Raw genomic sequence first — 25,749 nt, 5'->3', positions numbered from 1 at the left:
ACAATGCACTTGATAATGTACTAACTCTAACTATTTGCTGATAAAAATGTAACTGTAGATATGGTTGGCTTATTATTCCTCCCTCCCTTAGAACAGCACAAGAAACAGGAAAAAAATCTTTATTTGGACTGGCTATACTTTGCTATGTAAAATGAAGCATGTCATGAGCTTTGGCAGCAAGTGCCTTTATCTGCTGGCCATTTCTCTGGTCCTGATTCCTTATTTTTAACTTACTGCTTCTATTGATAGTCAGCTGGAGAAACATAGCTTTCTCATTCTTTGTATTCAAATCATTGCTAAACTAGTAAATCACATACACGCACATGCACAATTGTGGTCATTGATTCCCAGACCCTTTTTATTATTTTAAAATCTTTTCATTGGGCAGTGTTGGTGCACGCCTTTGATCCCAGCACTTGGGAAGGAGAGGCAGGTGTATCTCTGTGGTTTGAGGCCACTCTGGTCTACATAGTGAGTTCCAGGACATTCAAAGCTACACAGAGAAACCTTTCTTGAAAAACCAGAAGAAAAAAAAAGATTTATTTTGGCTAGTGGTAGTGGCACAAACCTATAATCCCAGAAGACTGATCTCTGAGTTTGAGACCAGCCTGTTCTACAAAGTGAGTTCCAGAACAGCCAGGGCTACACAGAGAAGCCCTGTTTTAAAAAAACTCTTAGCTATGACATTTCTAGGTTAGTCCTAATTATCTCTTACCTAATGATGGCAGTAGACTTGGGCTAGACTGCCCATCTCTAGTGTCTTTCTGCCTAAATTTCTGAACATTTGTATTCATCACCACCAAACTAACCTAAAGGTTTGTTCTACTTTTTTTTAAAGAATTTTTTATGATGTATAGACAATTGTGTAAAGGTGTCAGATTGCCCTGGAACTGGATTTACAATCACTTATGAGCTGTCATGTTGGTGCTGGGAATTGAACCCCTGATCCTCTGTTAGAGCAGTCAGTGTTCCTAACTGCCCAGCCATCTCTTCAGTCTCCAGTTCTGCTTCCCATTTGATTAAGAAAACCTTTCACTGATTTGTCCTGGAATTTCTAAATGACCTTTGTGAGGAACACTTTTTTTAACCTTACACTGCCTAGGGGTCCTTTTAAAAGTCCTATACAGCATTATAAACATTTCTATTATGCTTACCAGACTTTGCCTTGTTTAGTAATAATCTGTGTGTTGTAGTATTTCTCAGATTGTCCCATGAGAAATAAACCTGATGCTATGAGAAATGAACAGGTAGCTCCCAAGCCTATCTCATAAGAAGTTACCCCCCCCCAAAAAAATTATTATGACACACCTTTAATCCCAGCACTCAGAAGTCAGAGGCAGGTTCGAAGTCAGCCTCTGTCTACAGAGTGAGTTACAGGCCAGCCAGAACTACACAGTGAGACCCAGCTTCAGAAAAAGAATAAGTGGGGCTGGGTGGTGGTGGCGCACATCTTTAATCCCAGCACTCAGGAGGCAGAGGCAGGTGGATCTCTAGAGTTTGAGGCCAGCTTGGTTTTCAGAGTTCCAGTACAGCCAAAGCTACACAGAGAAACCCTTATCTGGGGGAAATGGGGGAGAAACGGGGGGTGGGGATGAATCTGACAGTGTTATTAGATAGACTGTTTCTGTTTTGGGAAATTTAGTATACCACAAGAGAGCAGTGGGATGTTACTATCAAGACTGTGTGTGTTGCCATTATTCCTTGGTTGTTTTTTTTGTTGTTGTTTTTTGTTGTTTTTTTTTTCTGTTTTGGGGCAGGGTCTGGCTTTGAATTTAGATGCAGTTCAAAACTTCTTGTCTATGCCTCTCAAGTACAAGAATCGCAGATGTGGTCTAATGCCGAGCCGTTAGTGTAAACATTGCAGTTCGGATGGATGAAAGGTATCCTGGCAAGTGGGAGCCAAGGAATACCACAAATTCACCAGGGAAAGGTTTCCCCCATGTAATAGCTCTGCTCCAGCAGGAGGGTTTCCAAAGCTCTGCTCTACTCCTCTTGAGCATCTCTGCTTCATTACACTCTTACAAAAGAAGGTCGCCGCCCAAACCTCATTAAAGAGATTCGTTGGGAAGGAAGAACCCAGGAGGGTGGCTGCCTCTAGGGTGAAGTGACAGCAAACTGAACAGAGCTTATATAGAGTTCCTTGGGGGGCAGTGGAGCTTTCCAGGGTGGTTTGGGATTGCTGTTGTGCTTAGGGATTGGTGGTAGTCGATGCTCAGGGACCTCAGGGTTTGTGGGACCTCAATCCCTGTTCCCAAGTCGGGGTCAGGGTGTTTTTCCTTGGCCCTTTCCACCCTACAGTTAGACCAATTATTCAAAATATAAATATGTAATACTTTTTTTACTAACACTCTTAGAAGACTTAATCTTGAGAATTAAAATGTTTTGAAGGACAGAGGCTGACTTATATATGTGTATATATTCCAATAAAAGTAATACAGTACTTTCTACTGACAGATGCTGAAGAGTTTTTCCATATTTTTTGGTTGTACTTGTTTTTTAAAACAAGGTCGCACTGTGTAGTCTCAAACTCAGGAGATTTTCCAGCTTCAGCGTTCTTTGTGTGGGTATTACAGGCAAGAACCACTATACAGGTTAATAACTATTGTTGAACTATGATTCTGTTAACATGTGTTTAATATGTGCCAAATGTCTATCATGTACCTAGGGCTGCACTCCTAATTTCAAGTATTTTCGTCTCCATAGAATGGCTCTTTTTTTGTTTTTGTTTTTCGAGACAGGGTTTATCTGTGTAACAGTCCTGGATATCCTGGAACTAACTCGCTTTGTAGACCAGGTTGGCCTCGAACTCACATGCCTTTGCCTCCCAAGTGCTGGGATTAAAGGCGTGTGCCATAGAATGACTCTTAACAATTATAGGTGGAAGAAAAAGCCATACGAGGCAGTCTTATACAAGCTAGTACTTGGTCTCAGAAAACTGCTTAAATTGTCCTCCAATTTTTATTTCTGGACGTCGAGAACTTTCTTCGTAACATCCCTCAAAGCTTAATCCTTTGCACCAGTACATGGTGGCCCTCCGGTTTGACGTTCGGAATCCTGGACCTGGCGAAGGAACTGAAAAAGCGTCTGCCCACCCAAGAAGCAAAAATACCAAAGCTAGTCGTCCTGCCCTTAAGCTCCCTGAAGGCTTCTAATTGGCTCTTGTGGCTTGCTCTCTTTCCCAATTGGTGTTCTAGCTTGCCTGTCGGCTCTGATTTTCTCCCCGCCTTCAGCCAACGCTTATTGGCGTGTCGTTACGTCATTGCCCCATGAAGTCCACTCTTATTGGCTCTTATAGGAGGGGGCGGGCTGAACGTCACGGGCTCGGGCCGCCATTTTGACTGAGCAACCATAGTGACAGGAGCCGAAGCAGCAGCTCAGGTTGTCCCCGTTTCCCCTCCCCCTTCCCTTTTCTGGCTGACTTTCCGGGCCCTGCATTTCACAGTCCCGGTCCTGCCATGTCCCAGAAACAAGAAGAGAATCCTGCGGAGGAGACTGGCGAGGAGAAGCAGGTGAGAATAAGGGGAACGGGGGTGGCCGCGCGGGCGGGATCCGCCCCCGCTGCCGCCGATTGGCCGCCTCTGCCTCAGGCTCCGCAGGGGTTGGCCACTGCTTCTGCCGCACAGGCTTCATTTCCGCGCGGCCTGGTGCACCGATGTCGATTAGTCAAGTCGATTGTCATTTTGTGCGATCTGCTTTCTTATTGGCCAGTAAGCCTTCCTTTCAGTCTGGAGAAGCTATTCTATAATAGGCCGAGCTCTGGCGTGGGCGGGTGTTTGGAAAGATGAGGCGAATGAAAGGGGGCTGGCTGGTGGTCCTGGGGCATAAATGAGCTGTGTGATTAGTAGAGATAAGTGACCCAACCATCAGAGTGGAACTCAGTCTTCATCCACAGAAAGATATAGGTCAAGATGAAGACGTTTAAAATAAGCCAGAATTGGGGGGGGGGGGGAGAGTAATGATTACCTTGGCTAAGTTCAGATGACAACTTCCTGAGACCTATTTTGATAGGGATGGTTTGTTCACCGTCAGTGACTTGCAGATCCCCTTGAGTTCCTCCGCAGTGGGATATAGTCCACCCACCATCGCATGATGAAAACACTAATGCCAACTAAACCCCTTCTTGGGCTCTGTATTTGAGTTCTTAACATTTAACTAAAAGATTCATTAAATACACTTCCTGTTATATCATCCCCTGATTGTCAAGAGAAAAATCCACTAGCTGGACGGTGGTGGTGCATGCATTTAACTCGGGAGGCAGAGGCAGGCAGGCAGGCAGATCTCTGAGTTCGAGGCCAGCCTGGTCTATAGCGCGAGTTCTAGGATACACAGAGAAACCCTGTCTGGAAAAACAAGAGCAAGTCAGGTAGTGCAAGCCTTTAATTCCAGCACTTGGAAGTCAGAGGCAGGCGGATTTCTGTGAGTTCAAGGCCAGCCTGGGCAACAAGAGCTAGTTCCAGGACAGGCTCCAAAGCTACAGAGAAACTCTGTCTCAAAAAAAAAAAAAGAAAGAAAGAAAGAAAGAAAGAAGAGAAAAGAAAACAAAAAGAAAAGCAAACAACCCAAACAAATTATGAAAGTGCAGCAGGGAGACTGGAATTGTAAGTAAGTGGTAACTGTTTTGTTAGCATGGCCAGGCTTCTTGACCCAGTACCAAAAAAGAAAAAAGAAAGCATCCAAAGTCTGATTCCAGCCCTTCAGAAGCTGAGACAGGAGATTTCGGCAAGTTCCAGGTGTCTTGAGCATCAGAGTGAGACTCCCCCCCCCCAAAGAAATAAACAAATAGACATGTCCACAAGAAGCAAGAGACGAGCCTGGGGTAGTGACACACATTTTAAATCCAGCACTAGGAACCAGAGACAGGAAAATCTGTGAGTTGAGGTCAGCCTGTTCTACATAGAGAGTTCCAGGCTAACCAGGAGTACATAGGGAGACTATGTTTTTAAACTATCCTGTTTTTAAAATGAGAAGGATGAAGAGATAGAGGTGAGAACCTTTGTAAACGCTTTGAGCTTTAATGTTTCCCAAGACTTCCATCACCTACTCCAGTAGGGTAGGCGTTAATCTTTTTATTTCTTTTTATAAGACTGATATATGAATACCACAGTGAAATTAGTTTCTTCTTTTCTTGAGGTTAAAACTAATGTCACATTAACTGTTTACCTCTTGCCTGCCTACATTTATGGAAGTGGATTACTCAGGTGGATATCTTTGGAATAGACCACATGCCTAGCATCCTCCACAGTGAGACCAGATGGCTTCTTAGAGTCTGAATGAGGGGGGAGCCTCTCAGAAGACTCAACTCTCCCACTTACCTGTTCTTGATAAAAGGCCTGGCCAGTTCCTTTTGTCTTTCCTGCTATTGGTGTTGAATGAGCTCTATGAGTCAGGCATCACATTTACATACTGCCTTTAGCCTAGTACTCACAGGTCACCAGACTGGCTCCCTGGGTATAGTGTAAGAACTAGCTTGTCTTTTCCTTCACTATATATAGTTATCTTGAACCTTGGGAATTTGAACAAAGGTCTAACTTTAAGGTCAGAAGAACTGCTCAGTAGTTATGAGCAGTTATTGTTTGTTTGAGACAGGGTTTCTCTGTGTAGCCCTGGCTGTTCTGGAACTCACTGTAGACCTGGCTAGCCTTGAGCTTGAAGATCCACCTGTCTCTGCCTTCCAATTGCTGGAACTAAAGGTGTGCGCCCTGCCTGGTTGCACCTGTTGCTCTGCAGAGGACCTGGGTTTGGGTCCCAGCATCCACATGATGGCTCACAACCATCTGTAGCTCCAGTTCTGGGAGATTTGATGCCCTCTTCTGAATCCTGAGGGCACCCAGGAATACATATAGTATAGTACACATACATACATACATACAGAATACTCACACATAAATCTGCCAGGTGGTGGCACACACCTTTAATCCCAGCACTTGGGAGGCAGAGGCAGGCAGATCTCTGTGAGGCCAACCTGGTCTATAGTGTGTATTCCAGGACAGCTAGAGCTACACAGAGAAACCCTGTTTCGAAAAACCAGAAAAAACTCTTTAAAACATACACACACATTCTAAAAAGAGCAGAGTGGAGATGGCGTGTTTACAGCTGATAGAACTCCAGGAAAAAGCAGAAAATACAAAGGTTGTCAGATACTAGAAGTCATTGATTTTAGTCTTTAATTTCATTTGGCTTGTTTTCTTCAGGACACACAGGAGAAAGAAGGTATTCTCCCCGAGAGAGCTGAGGAGGCAAAGCTAAAGGCCAAATATCCAAGCCTAGGACAAAAGCCTGGAGGCTCCGACTTCCTCATGAAAAGACTCCAGAAAGGGGTATGGGGCAGCCTTTACCATCGTCCTTGCATGAAGTATGAAGTCTGTAGAGGTTCTGCTGCATGTTTTTCTGTGATTGGTTATTAGGCAGTGTAGATATGAGTTAGAAAGAAGAAAACAGATTATTGTGAATCCCTACCATGATGTCAGTTTCCTTCTGATTATAGGAAATGAAGGCTTAATGTTGGGCATTGGGTGGGTGGTGGATGGGCACTGCAGGAGGATGGCAGAGACTGGAAGTGCATCGTGTGCTCTACTCATGCATCTGCCCAGGGCGTGGTGGTGGGGTTGAGGACTGGGCCCTTATTAAGTCTTATAGACAAATTTTAGAGCAATTCATCTCAGAAGATCCAAAAACTCTTCACCTCGAGCAGTAGGTTTCTTTAGACTATTGACACCAGCACCAGACATTAACTATACTCCCTCAGGAAACTTACGTTAGCTGGGTGTGATCCCAACCCCTAAGCTGAAGCAGGAAGATTGCCACAAATTCAAGAGCAGCTGAGTCTGCATAGTAAGTTTCAGGACAACCTAGACTAAAATGAGACCCTGCCTTTAAAATGAAAGAAAGGAGAAAAAGAGGCTGAGTCAGCAGCTAGAGAGTGAGGGGGCTGCTGCTCTTGCAGAGAGCCAGAGTTTCTGTTCCCAACACCCACACCAGGCAGCGGACCATTGCCTATGACTTCAGCTCCAGGAGAATCTGACCCCTCTCTGGCTTCTGTGCACATATAAATGATTAAAAAAAAAAAGCAGCCTGGACTGGAGAGATGGCTCAGTGGTTAAGAGCACTGGCTGTTCTTTCAGAGGACCTGAGTTTAATTCCCAGCAACCACGGTGTGACTCAAAACCATCTATAGTGGGATCTGATACCCTCTTGTGGCATAAAGTTGTACACATAAAAACCATCTATAGTGGGATCTGATACCCTCTTGTGGCATAAAGTTGTACACACAGATAGAGCACTGATATACATAAAATAAATAAATCTTTAAAAAAAAATAAAAAAAGTACATGCCTTTAATCCCAGCACTGGGAGAGTAGCGGTCGACAGATCTCTGTGAGACTGAGGCCAGCCTGGTCTACATAATAAGTTGTAGGACACTGAAGCAACATAGTGAGACCCTGTCTTCAAAAAAAATAAATAAATAAATAAATAAATAAATAAATAATCAAAACATACAGGTTTTTTTTTTTTTCACATTCAGAATGATAAGAGATGTAGCCCCACAGGAAAGTGCTTGTTCAGCTTGGGTTCAACTTATAAGACCACAAAAGTTTAAAAAAGAAACAACCATGATGGCCTTCCTGTCTCCCTCTCAGTCTGCTGTCTCTCTGCCACAGGCTGACAGGCAGACATACGGATTAAGCTGGAGTGGATGGATGGGATGGAGAGGGAAGTGGCTTCCTCCAGAGACTCCAGGTCCTCAGTCTTAGTCACGGCTGATGGCGTGGTGCTGATTTGCAGTTTAGCTCGCCTCAGGCAAGCCGGGTGTAGGCGGGCTGTCTCACCATGGAACACATGTAGGAGTGGTGGGAGTCCAGAAGGCACATTGCCTCATGACAAGCCAGTTCCTATTCCTGGTCCGAGAGTCATCTCTAATGCAGAGAGCTGGCTTCAGTGGTCTCTGGTGCTGGGAGCCCCAGATCGACCCTTTCCCAACCCCAAGGTATTGCTTTGTCACCTAGTAAGCTTCTCGTAAAGCTGTTATGAATGGGCCCAGCGGTGGTGGCACACGCCTTTAATCCCAGCAGTAGGGAGGTAGAGGCAGGAGGATCTCTGCGAGTTCGAGGCCAGCCTGGTCTACAAGAGCTAGTTCCAGGACAGGCTCCAAAGCTACAGAGAAACCCTCTCGAAAAACCAAAAAAAAAAAAAAAACCAAAAAAAAACTGTTATAAATGAAGCAAGTGGTTCCGATTGAACCATCCTATACTAAGTAAGGTCCAAAACATGTATGAGCCGTCACCCAGGTTCAGAGACAGAACCGTCTCTTAAACTGCAAAGGTGCAAATTTCTTCTAGGACGAGATCAAAGCATGCTAGGAGATGTAGACCACGTGAGCAGTGTGGACTGCACATGAGGAGTGTAGACAGCTGGGGTGCATGAGAGCCTGTGCTGATGCTGGATTCGAGTCTGCCTTTGAAGAACCTGAGAGCTTACATTTATCTGGACCTCCCTCCTGTCTCTTAGCAAAAGTACTTTGACTCAGGAGACTACAACATGGCCAAAGCGAAGATGAAGAACAAACAGCTGCCGAGCGCAGGGCCAGACAAGAACCTGGTGACCGGTGACCACATCCCCACCCCACAGGACCTGCCCCAGAGAAAGTCCTCACTCGTCACCAGCAAGCTTGCGGGGTAACCTGGGCCCCTCTCTTCCCCTTCCTCACCCACAGGACTTCTATATATTATAGGCAGGGCATGGGCACCTAGTCAGAGCTCAGCTTGCCATCCAGGGAAGACATTCTGCTGGAGGCTTAGGTTGAAGAGGGACTCTGAATTCATTTCTTTGGGTAAATTGAAACTTCTACACCATCACTGTAGCCCAGTAGAGACCCAGAAGCAGGAAAGACTAGGACCGGCTAGCACTGCAGCTGTTCCTGTGCTGAGAAGCGTGAAAGATGGAAGTTCTCCTTTTGGAGGAGCAAGCCCTCGGGCAGGCTGAGTCTGGAAGCAGTGTGGCAGGTTCAGTGTCCCGAGGCTGAACAGACGTGTTGGGAAAGGTAGAGGGAAGGAGACGCTCTCTGTGCTTCTAAGTGTGTCATCCCTTAGGCCTCTGTGCTTTGTGTTCCCATCGTGGGTGTTTAGGGAACCTTCAAAGAGGAGAAGGGATTTGCTTGCCTAAAACCACAGTGCCCACCTAACCTTTCTGCTGTGTCCCTCCAGCAATTGCCCTGCTTCTCAAGGATGGAAAGCTTGATGAAAGTAACTCAAAAAAAACTGGGATCTTTTCTCTTTCAGCATGTTGCTTTGGAAAGTATTATGGGACAGTGGGAAGAGTGTAGGGGTCGGAACACTGGCTGCAGTGCTGCTCGTGCCCAGCAGCACTGGCATACGAGCTTGGCTGGGTCATGTGGCCTCTGAGTCTGTTCCTCATCTCTGCAGAGCAGGAACCGTGTGGGCTAATTCTGACTAAAATCCTCCACCTGCTCTACTGCCGTTGATCCTAAAACCAACTGAGGCAGGCCCATTGCTGAGCCTCAGTTCTGTAAAGCTAGAAGTCAGGGGAACAGGAGGGGCGCTATATGGGAAGAGAGAAAGTTTGAGGTTTAAGGGCCACACCTTCAGACAAGGCCTTCTTGAGGGAGAGGGGGAGAAAGAGTAAATCTGAAGAAGCTAGCTCTGGAAGTGTTTTGACTCTCCCATTTTCCTGGCCTACAGTTGACCTAGCTGCTGCAAACTGCTCTGGCAGCAGACCGGATGGCCTGAGGAAGCAGGCTGTCCTGTGGCGCTCGTGCTTCAGGTGGAGTCCGATGCTAGCTGTGTGTTAGGCATGGAGGAAGAAGGGATGAACAGAGCTGGCCCCGAGGAGGTGGTGCTCCTGCCAGCTGGAGCATCTGGGCCTTAGCAGATGATTCACTGGTGGAGGCGGAGAGTGGGGAGGGCGACAGCAGCCTGCCTTGCTGTGTCATCACTAGTGTGGCCTGGGTCTGACTGAGTGCCACCTGCTCTGGGGAGAGCTGCTCAGAAGAGCAGGATGATGCGGACTGTCTCCCTTCACAGATTCCGGTGTGCCCGTAGAAGGTCTGACGAGTTTGTCGCTGTGTGTGTTGGAAAAGCGTCTAAATATGCTCTCCTGTTTGACTGCTCTGGTCTCTGGCTGTCGTTCAGATTGGGTAGGAGTAGGTTGGTGAGGAAGGAGTGGAGAGAGCAGGACCCCTGGTCTCCCTGGCCCCCAAACTCCTTGACTCTCATTGTAATTGTATATAATTTTTGTGTTTTTTGCTCCATTTTCTCATGCTGTCATCCTTAATCTAAAGTCCATGTGGGAAGGGGACAATGCTGAACATCATTGTATAGTTTCTTCAATGTCCCAGCCATGTTGTACATAGATATGTCATGTTATTATATATATAAATATATATATAATTTTGTACGTTTTCTTCATCTCCGATCTTCTCGAATTCTGTACCTTTTCCTCTTTTGTCTGAGCTGCCTTCTCAGTTTTGTATCTTCAAGGCTGCTGTTCATGGCAAGTCTGGTTTTTAGGAAGGGACAGGAGGAATAGGGAAATCAAGCTAGCTTGTGATCCCAGCTCTTCAGAAAGCTGAGGCATGATGATTTGCTACTTCAAGGCTAACCTGGGCTACAGAGTGAGTTCAAAGCTGGCCTTGAGTTTAAGACAACCCTGTCTCAAAATAAAAAGAAAAGAGAGGGCTAGAGAATATGGTTTAGATGTACGGTGCTTCCCTGTCGTGCAGGAGACCCTAGACATACAGCAGCTAGCAGGTACACACATGCACATGCACACACTCATGAGCAGAGGTGGGGACAGAGATGGGGAAAAGGCATTAAAATCAAAAGCAAACTATCAGTCTCTCTCGTCAGTGCTAAGGAAGCAAGTAAGCTTCTCTTCGCAGGCTTGTTTAGCAAAGAAGAGTCATTGCATTCGATTAAACCCAGGCTGTTTGGTCCCCTCCAAGCACGTGTGTTCTGACCCTTGTATCCATCAGTCACCACCTCACCGCTGTGCTTCCTGCTCCCCTGCTGCCAGTGGCTGTGCCTGCAGGACTCCTGAGGCAGACATCTGTGTCTCCCCTGGAGGAAGCCTCCAGTTACTTTATGTCTCAAGAATTGTTGTGTTTTCCATGAGTATATCAAAAAGACAGAAACATCCTGTTTGTGAATAGGAAAAGACTAATTTTTTTCAACTTCCTTATGATTAATATGCAGGAATATGTCAGGGAGCCTAGTGAAGTATTTGGAGAAGCCATGGGGTCAAGACGGGGATGGAATTCAAGAGGTTTTCCCCTTTTACTTGACAGTGTTTTTGTTTGTTTGTTTTTGTTTCTTTTTCTGTTCATCCACAGTGGCCAAGTTGAATGATGCTGCCTGGGGCTCCACCAGATCGTGAGACGCTGCCCACTTGGGGTCCTGTGCTGGCTCCTGCCCCTCCCTGTTTTTGCAGCCAGGGGTCAGGAGGTGGCCCAGGTGCAGGCTAGAGAGGCAGAGATCCCTGCCCACTGGTGTCCCAGCGCGCATGGAGCCCCTTGGGCTGAGCACCAAGACCTTGGACTTTTTTTTTGTTTTACATTTTTTTTTTCCAAATAACGGTTGGGAGAAATTTCATTGAAATCCCAAGGGTGGGGTTAAGGGGGTGGAGTGGAAGCTGTGGGGGAAAATGAGCTAGGATTTGTAGCTGATGAAAAAGACAGTTTTCTACCATTCTTGTTAAGCACAGGTTTGAGATGGTTCTAAGTGAAGGGGTTGTCAGCAGACTAATGGAAGGGCTTCGAGGTCAGCTCTGAAGAGAGATACATTGTTTAATGTGGCTAGTGACCTGGAGTCAGAGAAAAGGAATTGTGCGCTGTAATTTCTCTGCTTCTGTAGAGCAAGCCGAGGAGTCAGTGTTACTTGTTCCTTTAACAGAAGTGTTGTCCTTGAGGCAGGTTTGCTATGGGAGAAGGGCAGTGAGTGGGGAGCCCCACAGAGCCCTGGGGAATTTTTTCAGTATTTGAAATAAAACAAGAACAACAAAAAACACCCGTGGAAAAAACCAAACCCAGAAATACTCTGAAGCAGTTGGTGTGTTTTCTTGGGGTTTGGGAGGGTGAAAATGTGATTGAGGGGGAGATCGGTGTGGTTCCTGAGTTTGCAAGAAACACAGGGCTCTCTCAGGGTAGACTGTCTGACCTTCTGACTGTCACTGGGGAGAGAGCAGAATTGGTGGTGCACAGGTAAGGCCTTTGCTGGCCACTGTCTGTCCTCTGTAGCTAATACAGAAGGTGCACCACCCTATATAAAACGAGAGCTTCAGGTTTCTAATTAAATGGCGTACTGATACCCAAGCTTAGTCCAGACTCAGCAAAAATGGGGCCCTGTTCTTCCTGTTCCCCTTCAGTTTCTATTCCTGAGTTCTATGTCTGTGTAGGAGAAATGGGGGTTCTTGGTAAGAAGCAAAAGAAGCTTGCCTTTCTGTTCCTGGCCGGCAGACAGCGAGTGACTTATCCCCACATGATATCCCACCCTGCCTTCTTGAAATCCTGCCACTGAAAGCCGATTGAGAGAAGTGCAAGAGACAGCTGAGTGAATCACCAGTGCTCTGGGGTTGGGGTGGATCTGCACTAGAGAAGAAACCTTGCTCTCAGTATCTATGACTTTGTTTTCCTTAGTCAAGCTTACCAGGTGAATATGTAACTGTTTGAGATGGTCTGGCTTTCTCTCTTCTGATTTAGCCAGTATTCTGGTTTAATCCATCCGAAAAGGTTGTCCTGCTGAACAGTGAGCCCAGCTGAGTGAAAGAGCACTGAAAAGAAATGTGCTGAGCTGGAATACTGCCACGATCCCAAATCCCAGCCTTTGGGAGGTGGAGGCAGGTCTTCATCAGCTGCATAAAACAACACATGGACATGGTCGTGCTTACTTGTAAACCTAGTACAAGTAGAGGCAAAGGACCACAAGTTCAAGGCCAAGCCTGCTCTGTATGGTGAGTTACAGGTCAGTGTTATGTGGTAGGACTTTGTCTCAAAACAAAACAAAACCAAAAAAAGATCGTTTGAGGGGTTTTTCAACCAAGCCTGAGTTTGATTTCTGAAACCCACAGCAGGGAAGAGAACTTACTCTCAGCACCCAGTAGAGGGCACTGTCACATACACGATGACATGTGTACACACAACAAAAACACATACAAAAAAAAAGTGTGTTATGTAGCTGAAAGAATAACGTGAAAAAGTTGGATGCTTTGATCGGAATCAGCCGAAAGCTGTGTATTCCTAGCGTGAGCAGTGGCACTGCCGCACGGAGTCTGAGATTCCTTGGTTCCGTGCCGTTTCCCAAACATGTCAGGTTTCTGTCCACCGGTGCATATATCTGGGGTGGGAAAGCTGTGTCAGAGTGTCCAGGCAGTGACGTTCATTTCCATACAGGAGGAAGTTGAGGTATGGAAATAAGTTGCTTGGAAAGCAGCAGGCTAAGGAAGAGCTTTTGTTAGTGCCTAACCTGTGATAGTATAACCTCCCTGCTGGTCAGGAGTCCCTGGGCCTGAGTTTTAAGCCGTAGCCTTAAAAATCCCTGGGTACCAAGCAATGTTTTGGGATTCTTACATATGAGTTTTAAATTTTGCTTTTCGGAGCCAGGCTATGGTGGTGCACACCTTTAATCCCAGCACTCCAGAGGCAGAGATAGGTGGATCACTTACGACTTCAAGGCCAGCCTGGTCTACACAGTGAGTTCCAGGACAGCCAGGGCTACATGGAGAAACCCTGTCTACAAAACAAAACAAACAAACAAAAAACAGACAAAAAAATTGCTATTTGGGACTGGAGAAATGACACTTGGCACACGAGCCTGACAACCTGGTCAATGCCTAGACCCCACAGAAAGGTGGGGGCAGAGCACTGACTCCTCAAAGTACAGGCGAACACAGGTAATACAATTGTTGTAAAATAGGGCTAGAGTTTGGCATGGTGGTGCATGCCTTTAATCTTAGCGCTTGGGGAGCAGAGGCAGATGGTTCTCTGAGTTTGAGGCCAGCCAAGGGCTACATAGTGAGACCTGCCTATGAATGAATGATTGAATGAATGAATGAATGAATGAATGAATACAGGACTCAAGTAGTTGTACGGCTTCTAACCCATTAGTTGGGAGGCAGAGGCAGGTAGACCTCTGAGTTCAAGGTTAACCTGGTCCACATAGTTCCAAGACAACCAAACAGCCAGTGAGACTCAGTCACAAATAATTTAACTATTGCCATTTATTTAATTTATACAAAGACCCAAGGAACCAAGGTAAACAAATTCTGTAACCGACATTCTTTTCAAATACTTTTCTTGTGTAACCCAGACTGGCCCAGAACTTGACTCCTGCCTCCTCCTCCTGTGCTCCTGTGTGCTGAGGTTGGAGGCACATTGCCACCAGCTACATGTGCCTGTACTGACTATTTTAGCCCGTGTCTCTGAGGTCTTCCTCTCAGAACTGGGTGAAGGTTCTTGCATTGCTCTGGCACATCTGGGTGATTGTGACAACAGACCTGTCACCTGAGCCTTTATGTGTACAGAGTGGCAGGAATCAAGTCACTAGTCCACCAGGATTGAACTTTGACTAGTGTACCTACACACAGAAGACAGTCATAAGCCAGACACGGTGGCACACAGCTGTAACCCTAGTACTCAAGAGACTGAGGCAAGAGGATTGCCACACATTTAAGGCTAGCTTGGGCTACATAGTGAGACTGTCTCCCCCCCCCCAAAAAAAAAGTGTTGGTGTATGCATAATCTTAACACTGAGGAGGTAGAGACAGAAAAATCATAAGTTCAAGACTACGTGCCAGTAACCCAGTTCTCAAAGGCAAAGGTAAGAGAATGGGCTACAGTAGCTAGTTCAGGCCAGTCAGGACTACATAGCAAGTATAACTGCCTTGGAATAAACCGAAAAAGGGAAGGGAAGGGAAGGTCCCTACAATAGGGTGCTGTGTAGCGTGATGTAGGACCTGCCATGCTTAGGGTCCAACAACAGGAAGTAAAACTTGGAATACAGCATAAGCTTCCCAGGAGCACTACATAGCAGGTCAGCACAGCCCTGAAAACATCCAGCTGAATGCACATGCTGCCATACAAGCCTGAACCTTGCGGGGGGGGGTGGGGGGGGACCACAGGGTTTCAGTGGTCCAGCTCGGTGACCATTTACTAAGTGCTCAGAATATGCCAGGCACTATGCTAAAATACAAGGTTGATGGTCCATGCCGCTGCTCTCAGTGACGACACTGGTGGAGAAATTGCAGGGGAATAAATGGCATGGTAATGTAACATTTAGCAGTGCTGGTCCATCTACATGGAATAGAAAGCAAACAAACCAGTATTTTCCCTAGCAGGCTTTCTTGGACTGCCAGTCCCCAAATCATGATGTGGAGACTTAGTTATGAATGCTTGGCCTTAGCTTATTTAGGCTTGTTTCTAGCTTTTTTCTTTTTTTTTAACATAAATTAACCCATTTCTATTAATCTGTGTGCTGCCCTGAGGCTAGTTTGCCTCCCCTATATACTTGTTTTCCTGATTCCTCCATATCTGGCTGGCTGGTCTCCCTTCTCCCCTTTTCTCTCTGCCCTCCAGCCTTGTCTATCCCTTCTCTGCCTAACGGCTCTCCAGCTTTTTATCAGACCAGTCAGATGCCTTAGGCAGGCAAGGTAAAACAGCAACACAAACAAACACAACGCATCTCTACATGCTTAAAAAAAATAGTCTGTTCCACAATAATTTTCCAAATAGTTTGAACAGTGTTTTCAAGCACCATGCTAAGTAGATAATTAGGATCGATTCATTTAATCCTCAGTTCTATAATGTAAATTTTGTTTTGCCTTGTTTTGGAGTATCTCATGTCCTAGTCTCTTAATTCCAGTTCCAGGGGATCCTATACAATTTTCTCTTAAGTTCCATAGGATCAGGCACACATACAGTGCACATACATATGTACAGGCAAAGCACTATATACAAAATAAATAAGGAGTAGGGGATACCTGCATGGTGGTGCATACCTGTAATCCTAGCACTTGGGAGGCTGAGGCAGGAGGGTTAAAAGTTCAGGCAGGCTACAATGTAATAAGACTCTATCTCAAAACAAACCATGTGTGGTAGCAAATGCCTGTATCCTAGGACACAGGTCTCAGAGGCAGGAGGATCACCGCAAGTTTGAGGTTAGCCTGGTCAACATAGCAAGTTCAAAGACAGCTGGGTCTACATATGCATCAAAGTGAAGGGGAAGGGGCACTAGAGAGGTGACTCAGAGGCTGAGCACTGACTGCTCTTCCAGAGACTCTGGAAACCATGTCATGGCTCACAGCCATTTGTAATGAGATCTGGTACCCTCTTCAGGTTTGCATGCAGACAGAACACTACATATAATAAATCTTTAAGGCTTGGCGGTGATGGTGCACACCTTTAATCCCAGCACTCCGGAGGCAGGGGGATATGGATCTCTGTGAGTTCAAAGCCAACCAGGTCTATGAGCGAATTCCAGGACAGGCTCCAAAGCTGTAGAGAAACTCTGTCTCAAAAATCAAATAAATTTTTAGAAAGTGAAAAGGGTAAACTCAGCACGTGTGAGCTCCAGGCATATGGGTGTGAGTGTAGAGGGAAAGTGTGTTGGGTTAACAACGGGAGCAGAGACTGCATGAGAAAGTTCCGGCAGCTTCAGCAGACCAAGAGGATGAAGACATTTGGTAGAAGTACGACACGCAAGGAAGAAACAGCCTGGACAGTCACGTGACTGCAGACCTCGTCCTGGAGCCACACAGGGTGTCAAAGGAGTCAGCTCCCAGAGGATAGTCTGTCAGAGCCACCGAGGGGATTCCAGGCAGAGATCTGGTCCCATCTGTTTTAGTTGGGTCCATGCCAAGCTGTGTGGAACAGGAATGTATTCCTTGTTCATTTGGCTGATATCCGCTCGTGTGTGTGCTGGTGCATGCACTGGGTGTGTGTGTGTATGCTGCTGCACGCACTGGGTGTGTGCGTGTGGAGAGCAGAGGTCAACTGCAACTTATCAACCAGCTAGAATTTTTATTACATTTTATGTATTTAGTGGCGGTGGGGGAGGAAGGAAGTGCACAGTGCGCTAGCGGAGGTCAGAGGACAGTCCATGGGAGTTGGTGTCCTTTCTGCTCAGCTGGCCTTGAACTTTCTAAGAACCTGTGCCTCCCAAGTGCTGGAATCAGCAGGCATGTCCCATCGTGCCTGGCTAAAGAACAGGGTTAATGGCAGTGTGGCTGCTTGGTTTTAAATCAGTTTGGGTATTTTGATTTGGGGGTGATGGTGATGTGTGAATATATGTGTAGGTGTGCATGTACATGGTGGGGGGCAGGCGTCAGTCAGCTTCTGGTATCGTCCTCTGTCAGTCAGGCACATACCACCACACCCAGCATCCTCATGCTTGAGTAGCAAACACTTTATGTACCATGTGCCTACCTGGATTTTTTTTTATTTAAAAACATTTTATGCATATGGGCATTTTACCTACATATATGTATATGCACTACCCTTAAGCCTGGTGCCCAGGGAGGTCAGAAGAGGGCATTGGATTCCCTGAAAATGGAGTGATTCCAATTATGAGCCACCAAGTGGGTGCTGGAATTTGAGCCTGGTTTTTTGGTTTTGTTTTATATTTTATTTCTGTGTGTGGGGTATGTATACGTGAATGAGTACCACACCATGAATATGGAGTCAGCGAACAACCTTTGGGAGTTGATTCTTTCTTCCCTCTTCCATGTGGATATCAGGGATTTAATTTAAGAAGTAAAGCTTATCAACAACTGCCTTTACCATCTCACTGGCCCATTTTTTTGTTTTTGTTTTTGTTGTTGTTTTGTATCACATTACTCTAGGCAAGTTTCTTAAACTGCCTCAGTTGTGTAGAGTGATGAGGGTACACCATACACAATGTATGAGTAAATTAATACAACAAAGCGGAAGACACTTCAGGGACACTTGAGTGGGGCTCAGGTTCTCCAGGGCTGCACTGTCTATGGGAATGTCATGGACAGATCTGAGCTGGGGGATAGATAGCTCAGAGGTAAAGCACTAGTCTAGCGTACACTAAGTCCTAGGTTTAATCCACAGTACCACAGACACAGCTTAGGTAGGTAGAATAAATACAGGGATTCGGGGCTGGAGAGATGCTCAGTGGTTAAGAGCACTTGTTCAAATCCCCAGGCATGCCTGTGCCTCAGCTTTTGGGGGCCAAAATTGGCAGTCCCCAGAAACTGGGGCCAGCCAGCTGAGCAGAAATGCAGCCCACTGTTTCAGTGAGAGACCCCGTGTCGGCCCAGTAAGGCGGAGAACGATAGAGGACGACCCCAGCGTCCTGTTCCAGCCTCTGCATGCGCATGACCTGTACCCAGACAGACAGAAGAATGCAGAGCCTCCATGCTAGCCCCGGAAGAAAGCAGCTTGCTCTGAACATGTGCAGGGGCAGGCGCCCTCTCACTCTGGGCAGCTGTGCGGAGAGCAGAAAGACATTTTTAAAAGGCAGGTCTTTAAGTGCTTCAGGCTGGGTCTGAGCTTAGAGGCTCGAACCATAGACAGGCTAGGAACTTAGGAACTTAAAATCCGATTATTGAAGAGCTGAGGCAATGAAGATGCAGCCTGCCTATGGTGACTGCTTGTCATGAGCCAAGTGGACTCGGAATGCTGAATGAGAGCAGAGATGTCACACCAGATCAGCGGTTTCTTGGAGGAGAGCTTTTGAGCCACTTGAAGGATGCACAGAAGACGTGCTGAGAAGGTATTTCGTGGAATTTGTGATCCAAGTGTCACCCTTGGAGCGGTCTCTGTAAGTGTCAGCACATGTTAGGTGAGCTGAGATCAGTCAGGGAGGACCACAGGATGGAGGGGTAGAAAATGTCACAGTCTCTATATAGTGTGTGCTCACTTAAGAACTCCCTGACTGATTCTGACTGGTCCTGAGATTACAGGTGTTACCGCCACTTCTGGATCAGGAAATTCCTTTCACAGAAGGTCTGTTGTGGCTGGAGACGCCACTCAGAGTGAGTGCTTGCCTGGCACAGACCCTGAGTCTGATCTCAGAAGTTCCAGGTCCCCCTTGGCTACACAGACGGTTCAAGTTCAAGAAAGGCTTAGACTACATGAGGCCCGTCCTTTCCACGTGCTTTTCTAAGATGAGAAGACAGAGTAGGGGGGAGCCTCTGCATATGCAGACATAGAGCAGGATGTCATCAAGGAAAAAGGACAGACATAAAATGATTCAGACCTGTTACCTTCTGCAAACTAAAAATAATTTATACACAGGGCAGGGCCAGAAACAGGAAGGAGGAAGCAAGAGACAGATCATAAACGGACCTTGGAACTTCATCCTCGAAGCAATGAGACTGTATCTAAAGATATTGGACCAGATGTGGCACACGCCAGACGTGGCACACACTGTCATCCCAACGCCCTGGGGAAGGGTTGCAAATGTGAGGCTAGCCTTCACCAGACATAGTGAGTTTCCAGGCTAGCCTGGGCTGCAGAGACCATCTCTCAAAAAACTAAAAACAGCAAAAAATAAATGATTTTGAAATGGGCATGGAGGTTGAAACAGAAGGATCACAGTTGCAGGGCTGCAAAGGTTCAGTGTAACGGCACTGGCCGCTCTTGCAAGGGACCTGCCAAGAACCACAGAGGTTCCTAGCGCCCAAGTCAGGCAGCTCACAACTTCCCATAACTTCTAGACCCAGGGATGTGACTTCTCTGCCCTCCCTAGGACACATACAGACATAACACATAATAAAAATCGTTTAAATAAACGTTTTTAAAGAGGCCGGCCTGGGGTACATAGTGAAGCTGTTAAAGATACAACTCACTTGGTAGAGTGTGTGTCTAAAATACACAAAGCCTTGGGTTCAGTCTCCAATACCATTGAAAGCCTTGTGTGGTGACACATGACTATAATTCCAGTATTTGGGAGGCCAACTCAGAGGATCAGAAGTTTAAGGCTACATAGTACATTCAAAACACATAGTTCATTCAAAACAGGCCTGGGGAACATAAGACCCTGTATCAAAAAAAAAAAAAGAAAGAAAGAAAGAAAGAAAGAAAGAAAGAAAGAAAGAAAGAAAGAAAGAAAGAAAATTGTAGTACCCCTAGGCATGGTGATCCACATGTGGAATCCCAGGACTTTCAAAGGTGAGATAAAATGATACAGAGTTAAAGGTTAGCCTGGGCTACATAGTGTTGGGGATTGCAGACCACCAGACCCTGAATTTCCTATAAACAACTGGTTTTCCTCTGCTCTGAGCAGCCTGCATAGCCAAAGGGTTAGGGATGTAGCTCAATAGTGAGCACTTGCCTAATATGCCCCAGCTCCCCTGGGTCTGAATTCTCGTGTGTGTGTGTGTGTGTGTGTGTGTGTGTGTGTGTGTGAATCGCATGCGCACGGATTCTGTTTTTATTTGTTTATTTTTGGGTTTTCAAGAAAAGCTTTCTCTTTAACAGCCCTGGCTGGCCAACTCACTTTGTAAACCAGGCTGGCCTCAAACTCAGAGATCCACCTGCCTGTCTCCCAAATTCTGGGATTAAAGCTGTGTGCCACTATGCCTGGCTTTTAAGTGCTTTTTTTTTAAATGTACATGTGTTTGTGCGTGCATCCCATTATGTCCTGCAGGGCCCGAGGAGATGGAGATGGCGTTGGATCGCTGGGACTAGAGATCCAGGTATTGTGATTCACCTGACGTTCATGTTGTGAACTGAACTCAGGTCCTGCGGAAGGAGCGGAGGAATGGAAGAATTCAAACTCTTTTAACCACCGAGCCATCTCTCCAGGCCTTAAATGATTTTGAAAGTAATAAAGATGAGGCTAAGGACACCTTGGGCTGCCTGAGACCCTGTCTCAAAAAAGGCAATGAAGATGAGCCAGGGGCACTGAGATAAGGGGCTGGTTGATTTCCTAGCATGAACTCAAAGAGAACTGGGGTCATGGCAGACTCTGCCTAAGGTATAGATAAGATTATTTAAGATCACATTTAAAAGATGAAATGGTTGAGAACATTTGCTGCTCTTGCAAAGGCCCTGGGTTTAAAAGCATGTCCAGCTGCCTAAACCATTCTTTCCTTAGCTACGAAATTGTCCCCTATCATCAAGTTGTACATGCATAACTTTAGCTCCACCAGTCTAGTGAAATTGACTATTATTATTCTATTAGGAAGGCCAGAAGTTACAATCAAGTAGATACTCAGTCCAGGAGGCTGAAGTGGGGAGATCTCAAACTGAAAGCCGATCTGACTACTTGGTAAGTTTGAAGCCTGCCTAGTATATCTAAGAAAGGGGAGTGGAGTGAAGGTAGACGCATTTGAAGGATTGGGTGGAAAGGGTAAGGAGACATTGGCACTCATCCCTCAGTGATAGTAACTCTAAACCCAGGGCTAAGAGGAAGAGTGTGGGCGTGAGAGCCCGGTGAATGCAGCTGGTAACATCCTCCCTCAGCAGGAAGCTTTGGAGCTCCCACTGTGTGCCTGCTCTCCCAGACTGCTCACTTAGTCCGGGTGGGAAGCCAGCTGAGTAAGAGTTAGTTTTAAGGAGAGGGTGTGGCCCTTGTCCTGTCTGGCCTGATAGCAGTGTCTGACTGGAGGTAGGCAATTGATGGCAGCCCTTCTCTGGCCACCACTTCTTCATTTTTTCTTTTTTTTTTTAATTTTTAATTTTTGGTTTTTTAAGACAGGGTTTCTCTGTGTAACAGCCCTAGCTGTCCTGGAACTAGCTCTTGTAGACCAGAACTCAGAGATCTGTCTGCCTCTGCCTCCCAAGTGCTGGGATTAAAGGCGTGCGCCACCACTGCCACCACCACCACCGCCCGGCCAGGTGCCACTTTTTTATGAAGAACGCTGTAGATTGAACCCAGGGCCTCACTTATCCGGGCAAGTACTTTACAACGGAGCTACCAACCTCCCAGCTCCGTGAAGTCAAATGTCACAGTTGAATTGCAGTGGGAGTTGGGTAGGAGTTTAGAAGAGCATCCAGAGAAGGGAACGGGAGAAGCCAAGCAAAGACAGTGAGTAAAAAGGACAGAGGAAAGCAGGAGCGTGTGCAGGCCCCGTGTCAGCACTCTGGCGGCTGAGGCTGCACATGGACACTGTCCTCGGGCCGAGGAACAGCCTGGAAACCAGGAGTGTGTGAGAGTGCGGGTGCACAGCTGCCTGGGCACGGGCGTGACGAAGGTGTGGTTGCACAGGATCGGGATCATGACACAGAAGTGGGCTGGCAAGAGGGTGAAGGGTAAAGATCCTCATGACAGGCAGCCTGAAGACTCCACCTCTTCTAAGTGGATAAGCCTTGGAAGTCGTGATCCAAAGCTCAGTGACTGAAGGATAAATGATTCAGAAATGGTGGCAGTGAGTAGACCGGAAGCTCTTGACAGTGTCGTCAGAATGGTGTTGGAATTTGAGACTTAGGAGTTGGGTGGACTGGGTCCATGAGGTGCAAGAGAGGTTAAAGTCGGGATGGTCCAATTACTCAAGGACTTCTCATGTGAGGCTGAGAACTCATATATCTGAGGTTTGTTTTGCTTCTTTGGAAGATGGGGTTTTCTTTGTTTTGAGAAGGGGTGTCCTGAAGCTGAGGCTGGCCCGGACCTCCTTAAATGGGTATTTGATCTTGAATGACCCCCACCCCCCACACTCCACTGCTGAGACCCAGGCTTCCAGGCCCAGCAGTTGTTGGTTGCAGTTCCCCCCCAGGAACCATTAAAATGCCTAATTGGGGCTGGAGAGACGGCTCAGCAGTCGAAAGCATTGACCACTCTTCCAGAGAACCCGGGTTCAATTTTCAGGACCCATGTGGCAGCTCACAACTGTAACTCCAGTTCTAGGGGATCTGATGGCCTCACACAGACATACATGTGGACACCAGTGCACATGGAATAAGTAAATAAATAAGTCTTTTTAAAAAAAATGCCTAATTAGTAGAGACACTTTTAAAAAGAATTATCTGGGCGGTGATGACGCATACCTTTAATCCAGCATTTTTTATTAATCCATTTCAGTCGGTCCTAGTGTAGGAACAGGACAGAAGAGGAAGAGGAGCTTAGCCTGATGGGATCAACTCTGAAGCGGGGCGGCCGGGCACAAGTGTCCAAGTGCAGAGAGCTGTCTCAGCAGAGCCTTTGCCTAGGAGGGTCTGAGTTCAAGTTCCAGGGCTCCAACAAAGAAAAGTATGTTGGCAGAGCCATGGGTAGCAGGCTTCTGTAATCCAGCACGTGGATACAGGAGGTAGAAGGGTTGGCAATTCAGGGTCATCTTTAGCCAAATGGCAGGCTCCAGTCAGCCTGGAATACATGAAACCCATCTACAAAGAAAAAAACCACAGTGGAAATCCAAGTAACTAGAAAACTGATTGCCAAGGCCAGAGTCTACAGGGATGGGAACAAATTGCGCCATGAATCAGCATAAATTTTCCCAAATTTGTAAGACTGTTTCAAGCAGGAAGAGAAACAGAGAAGAAGCCAGGGCAGAGTGGGCTTGGGAAAAGACCTCGACACCAGTGGAGCTGAGCTGAAAAATCTGCCAGAGTTGCAACTTCCTCCTGCTGAAGTCACCGATGACCTCGGTCCCGCCCACATGAAAATTCCATTCCTTGCTAAGTGAAGCATTGGCTTGAGGCCAAGGGTACCTGCATTAATAAGCTCACAGTTGGGTGCTGTGGTGTGTGTGTGTGTGTGTGTGTGTGTGTGTGTGTGTGTGTGTGTGTGTGACTAATCCCAGCTACTACAGCGGTTGAGACAGGAGGATGGGGGGAGGGCACACTCATAAAAGTCATTTTAGTACTAGCCACAGAGCCCCTTGGTGCTTATCTCTCAGTGCTGAGTGGTGGTGTTAAGTCCCGCCTCTGAGGAGAGGCTGGAAAGGAAGAAATGGACTAGAAGTTTGGGAGGAAAAGAAGTACAGAAAACATGTTAAGCAGACTAAAACAAATGGAAGAGAATTTTACTCAATATTCAACAAACCCAAATTATTTTCATTTTCTTCAGGTTTACCTATTTTATGTGTGTAAGTGTTTTGCCCGCAGGTGTGTGCGTGCACCACATGTGTGCCTGGCGCCTGAGGAGTCAGCTTGTGACCCACCTTGTGAGTGCTGGAACCCAAACCTGGGCCTGCTACAAGAACAGGCTCTTGACAGCTGCACTCTCTCTCCAGCTCCAAACCTAAATTCTTTTTTGGTTTGTTTACTTGGTTGGTTTTTCAAAATGATTTATTTCTTTTTATTTTATGTGCGTTGGTGTTTTGCCTGCATGTGTGTGTGTGTGTGTGAGGGTGTTGGGTCCCCTGAAACTGGAATTGCAGACAGTCGTGAGCCACCATGTGGGTGCTTGGAACTGAACCCAGGTCCTCTGGAAGAGCAGCCAGTGCTCTTAACCATTGAGCCATCTCTCCAAACACTAAATTCTTTTTTTTTTCGGGGGGGGGTCATTATAGGGTTTCTCTGTGTGCATCAGCCCTAGCTGTCCTGGAACTCGCTCTGTACACCAGGCTGGCCTCAAACTCGCATAGATCTGCCTGCCTCCGCCTCCCAAGTGCTGGGATTAAAGACGTTGGTCACCACCACCCAGCTCCAAACTCCAAATTCTTAATGCCAAACTATTTGTGTGGCTTTGAAAGTCCTTATAATTATAGGTTCTTTTAGCCCTAGGTTTTGGTGTCTGTCTGAATACTAACAGGCAATTTTGTGTCTCAGATGACTGTATTTTATATTGTTGGTTGCTTTTGATTTTTTAGATAGGGTCTCTTGTAGCTCACGCCAGCCCCAATTCCCCAAATGACCTTGAAGTCCTGGATTTGGGTCAGAGGCTATACCTTCAGTCAGTCCCCCAGCCTGAACCAGGGCTTCCCTCAACTCTCTGTGGCAGGGAATTAAGAAGCAGTCTTGTGATGGACCAGCTCTTGATTTATGACACCTGGCCCCTCCGTGCCTTTGTCATGTCTGCTGTGCTGAACTAAATCATATAAAGTAGAATGTCTGCCACTCCTAGAAGGAAGGTTTAAAAAGCTCAGGTCTTCCCTTTGTTCTGGAGATTTTGGTTTGGAGGCCCTTCAGGGGGACTTTGCTTAGGGAGGTTCCTCTGAAAGTGTCCCCTGTCCTCCACTCATCCCCATACTACCCCTCATGTTGGTTCTCTCTAGTTTTTCTATCTCTGTGTGTGTGTCTGTCTGTCTGTCTGTCTCTGTCTCTCTTGGCCCCCCATTGTTCTTTTTTTTTTTTTGAGACAGAATCCTGACTGTCCTGGAACTTGCTCTGTAGACTAGGCTGGCATCTGTAGACCAGCTAGCCTATGTAGACCTACCAGCCTCTGCCTCCCAAGTGCTGAGACTAAAGGCGTGCGCCACCACTGCCCAGCTCATTCTCTCTTTTTGCAAAAAATTAATTCTTTGAGAATTTCATACAATGTATTTCAGCCATATTCACCCCAGTCCTTCCCCTAACTCCTCCTTGACCCCCTTACTTTGTGTCCTCCTTATTTTACTTTATATTATTGTAGTGTATGGACTTGGGTGTTTTGTTTGTTTGGTTTGGGTTTTTCCAGACAGGGTTTCTCTGTGTAATAGCCCTAGCTGTTCTAAAACTAGCTCTTGTAGAGGTTGTTCCACGAGAACAGGAGATTGTTTTATAGGCTGGTGTCAAACTCACAGAGGTCCACCTGCCTCTGCCTCCCAAGTGCTGGGATTAAAGGCATGTGCTACCACCTCCCGGCGGGGCTTGGGTGTTTTGTCTGCACGTCTGTGCACCATTTGCGTGCCTGGTAC

At 46.6% G+C, this 25,749-nt stretch overlaps 1 protein-coding gene across 2 annotated transcripts; it reads left to right on the top strand.

The window, feature by feature from the left end:
- The first annotated feature begins 3,316 nt into the window (after positions 1–3,316).
- On the top strand, positions 3,317–12,043 carry Ensa (endosulfine alpha). 2 transcript variants are annotated; one of them, XM_048427857.3, is made up of 4 exons: positions 3,317–3,509; positions 6,192–6,317; positions 8,506–8,672; positions 11,345–12,043. In XM_048427857.3, exons 1-4 carry the CDS (start codon positions 3,456–3,458, stop codon positions 11,358–11,360), a joined length of 363 nt encoding a protein of 120 aa, XP_048283814.1. In that variant the 5' UTR covers positions 3,317–3,455; the 3' UTR covers positions 11,361–12,043. The 2 variants fall into 2 exon arrangements, with proteins under 2 accessions (XP_048283814.1, XP_085534180.1); XM_085678054.2 differs by lacking the exon at positions 11,345–12,043 and having other exon boundaries at positions 8,506–10,421.
- Positions 12,044–25,749: the final 13,706 nt, after the last annotated feature.

This window comes from Myodes glareolus, chromosome 17 (genome assembly GCF_982192425.1).
Source record: "Myodes glareolus chromosome 17, mMyoGla1.1, whole genome shotgun sequence".
NCBI lineage: Eukaryota > Metazoa > Chordata > Mammalia > Rodentia > Cricetidae > Myodes > Myodes glareolus.
Note: the sequence above shows the minus strand (reverse complement) of the source record. Positions and strands in the feature narration are given on the sequence as shown.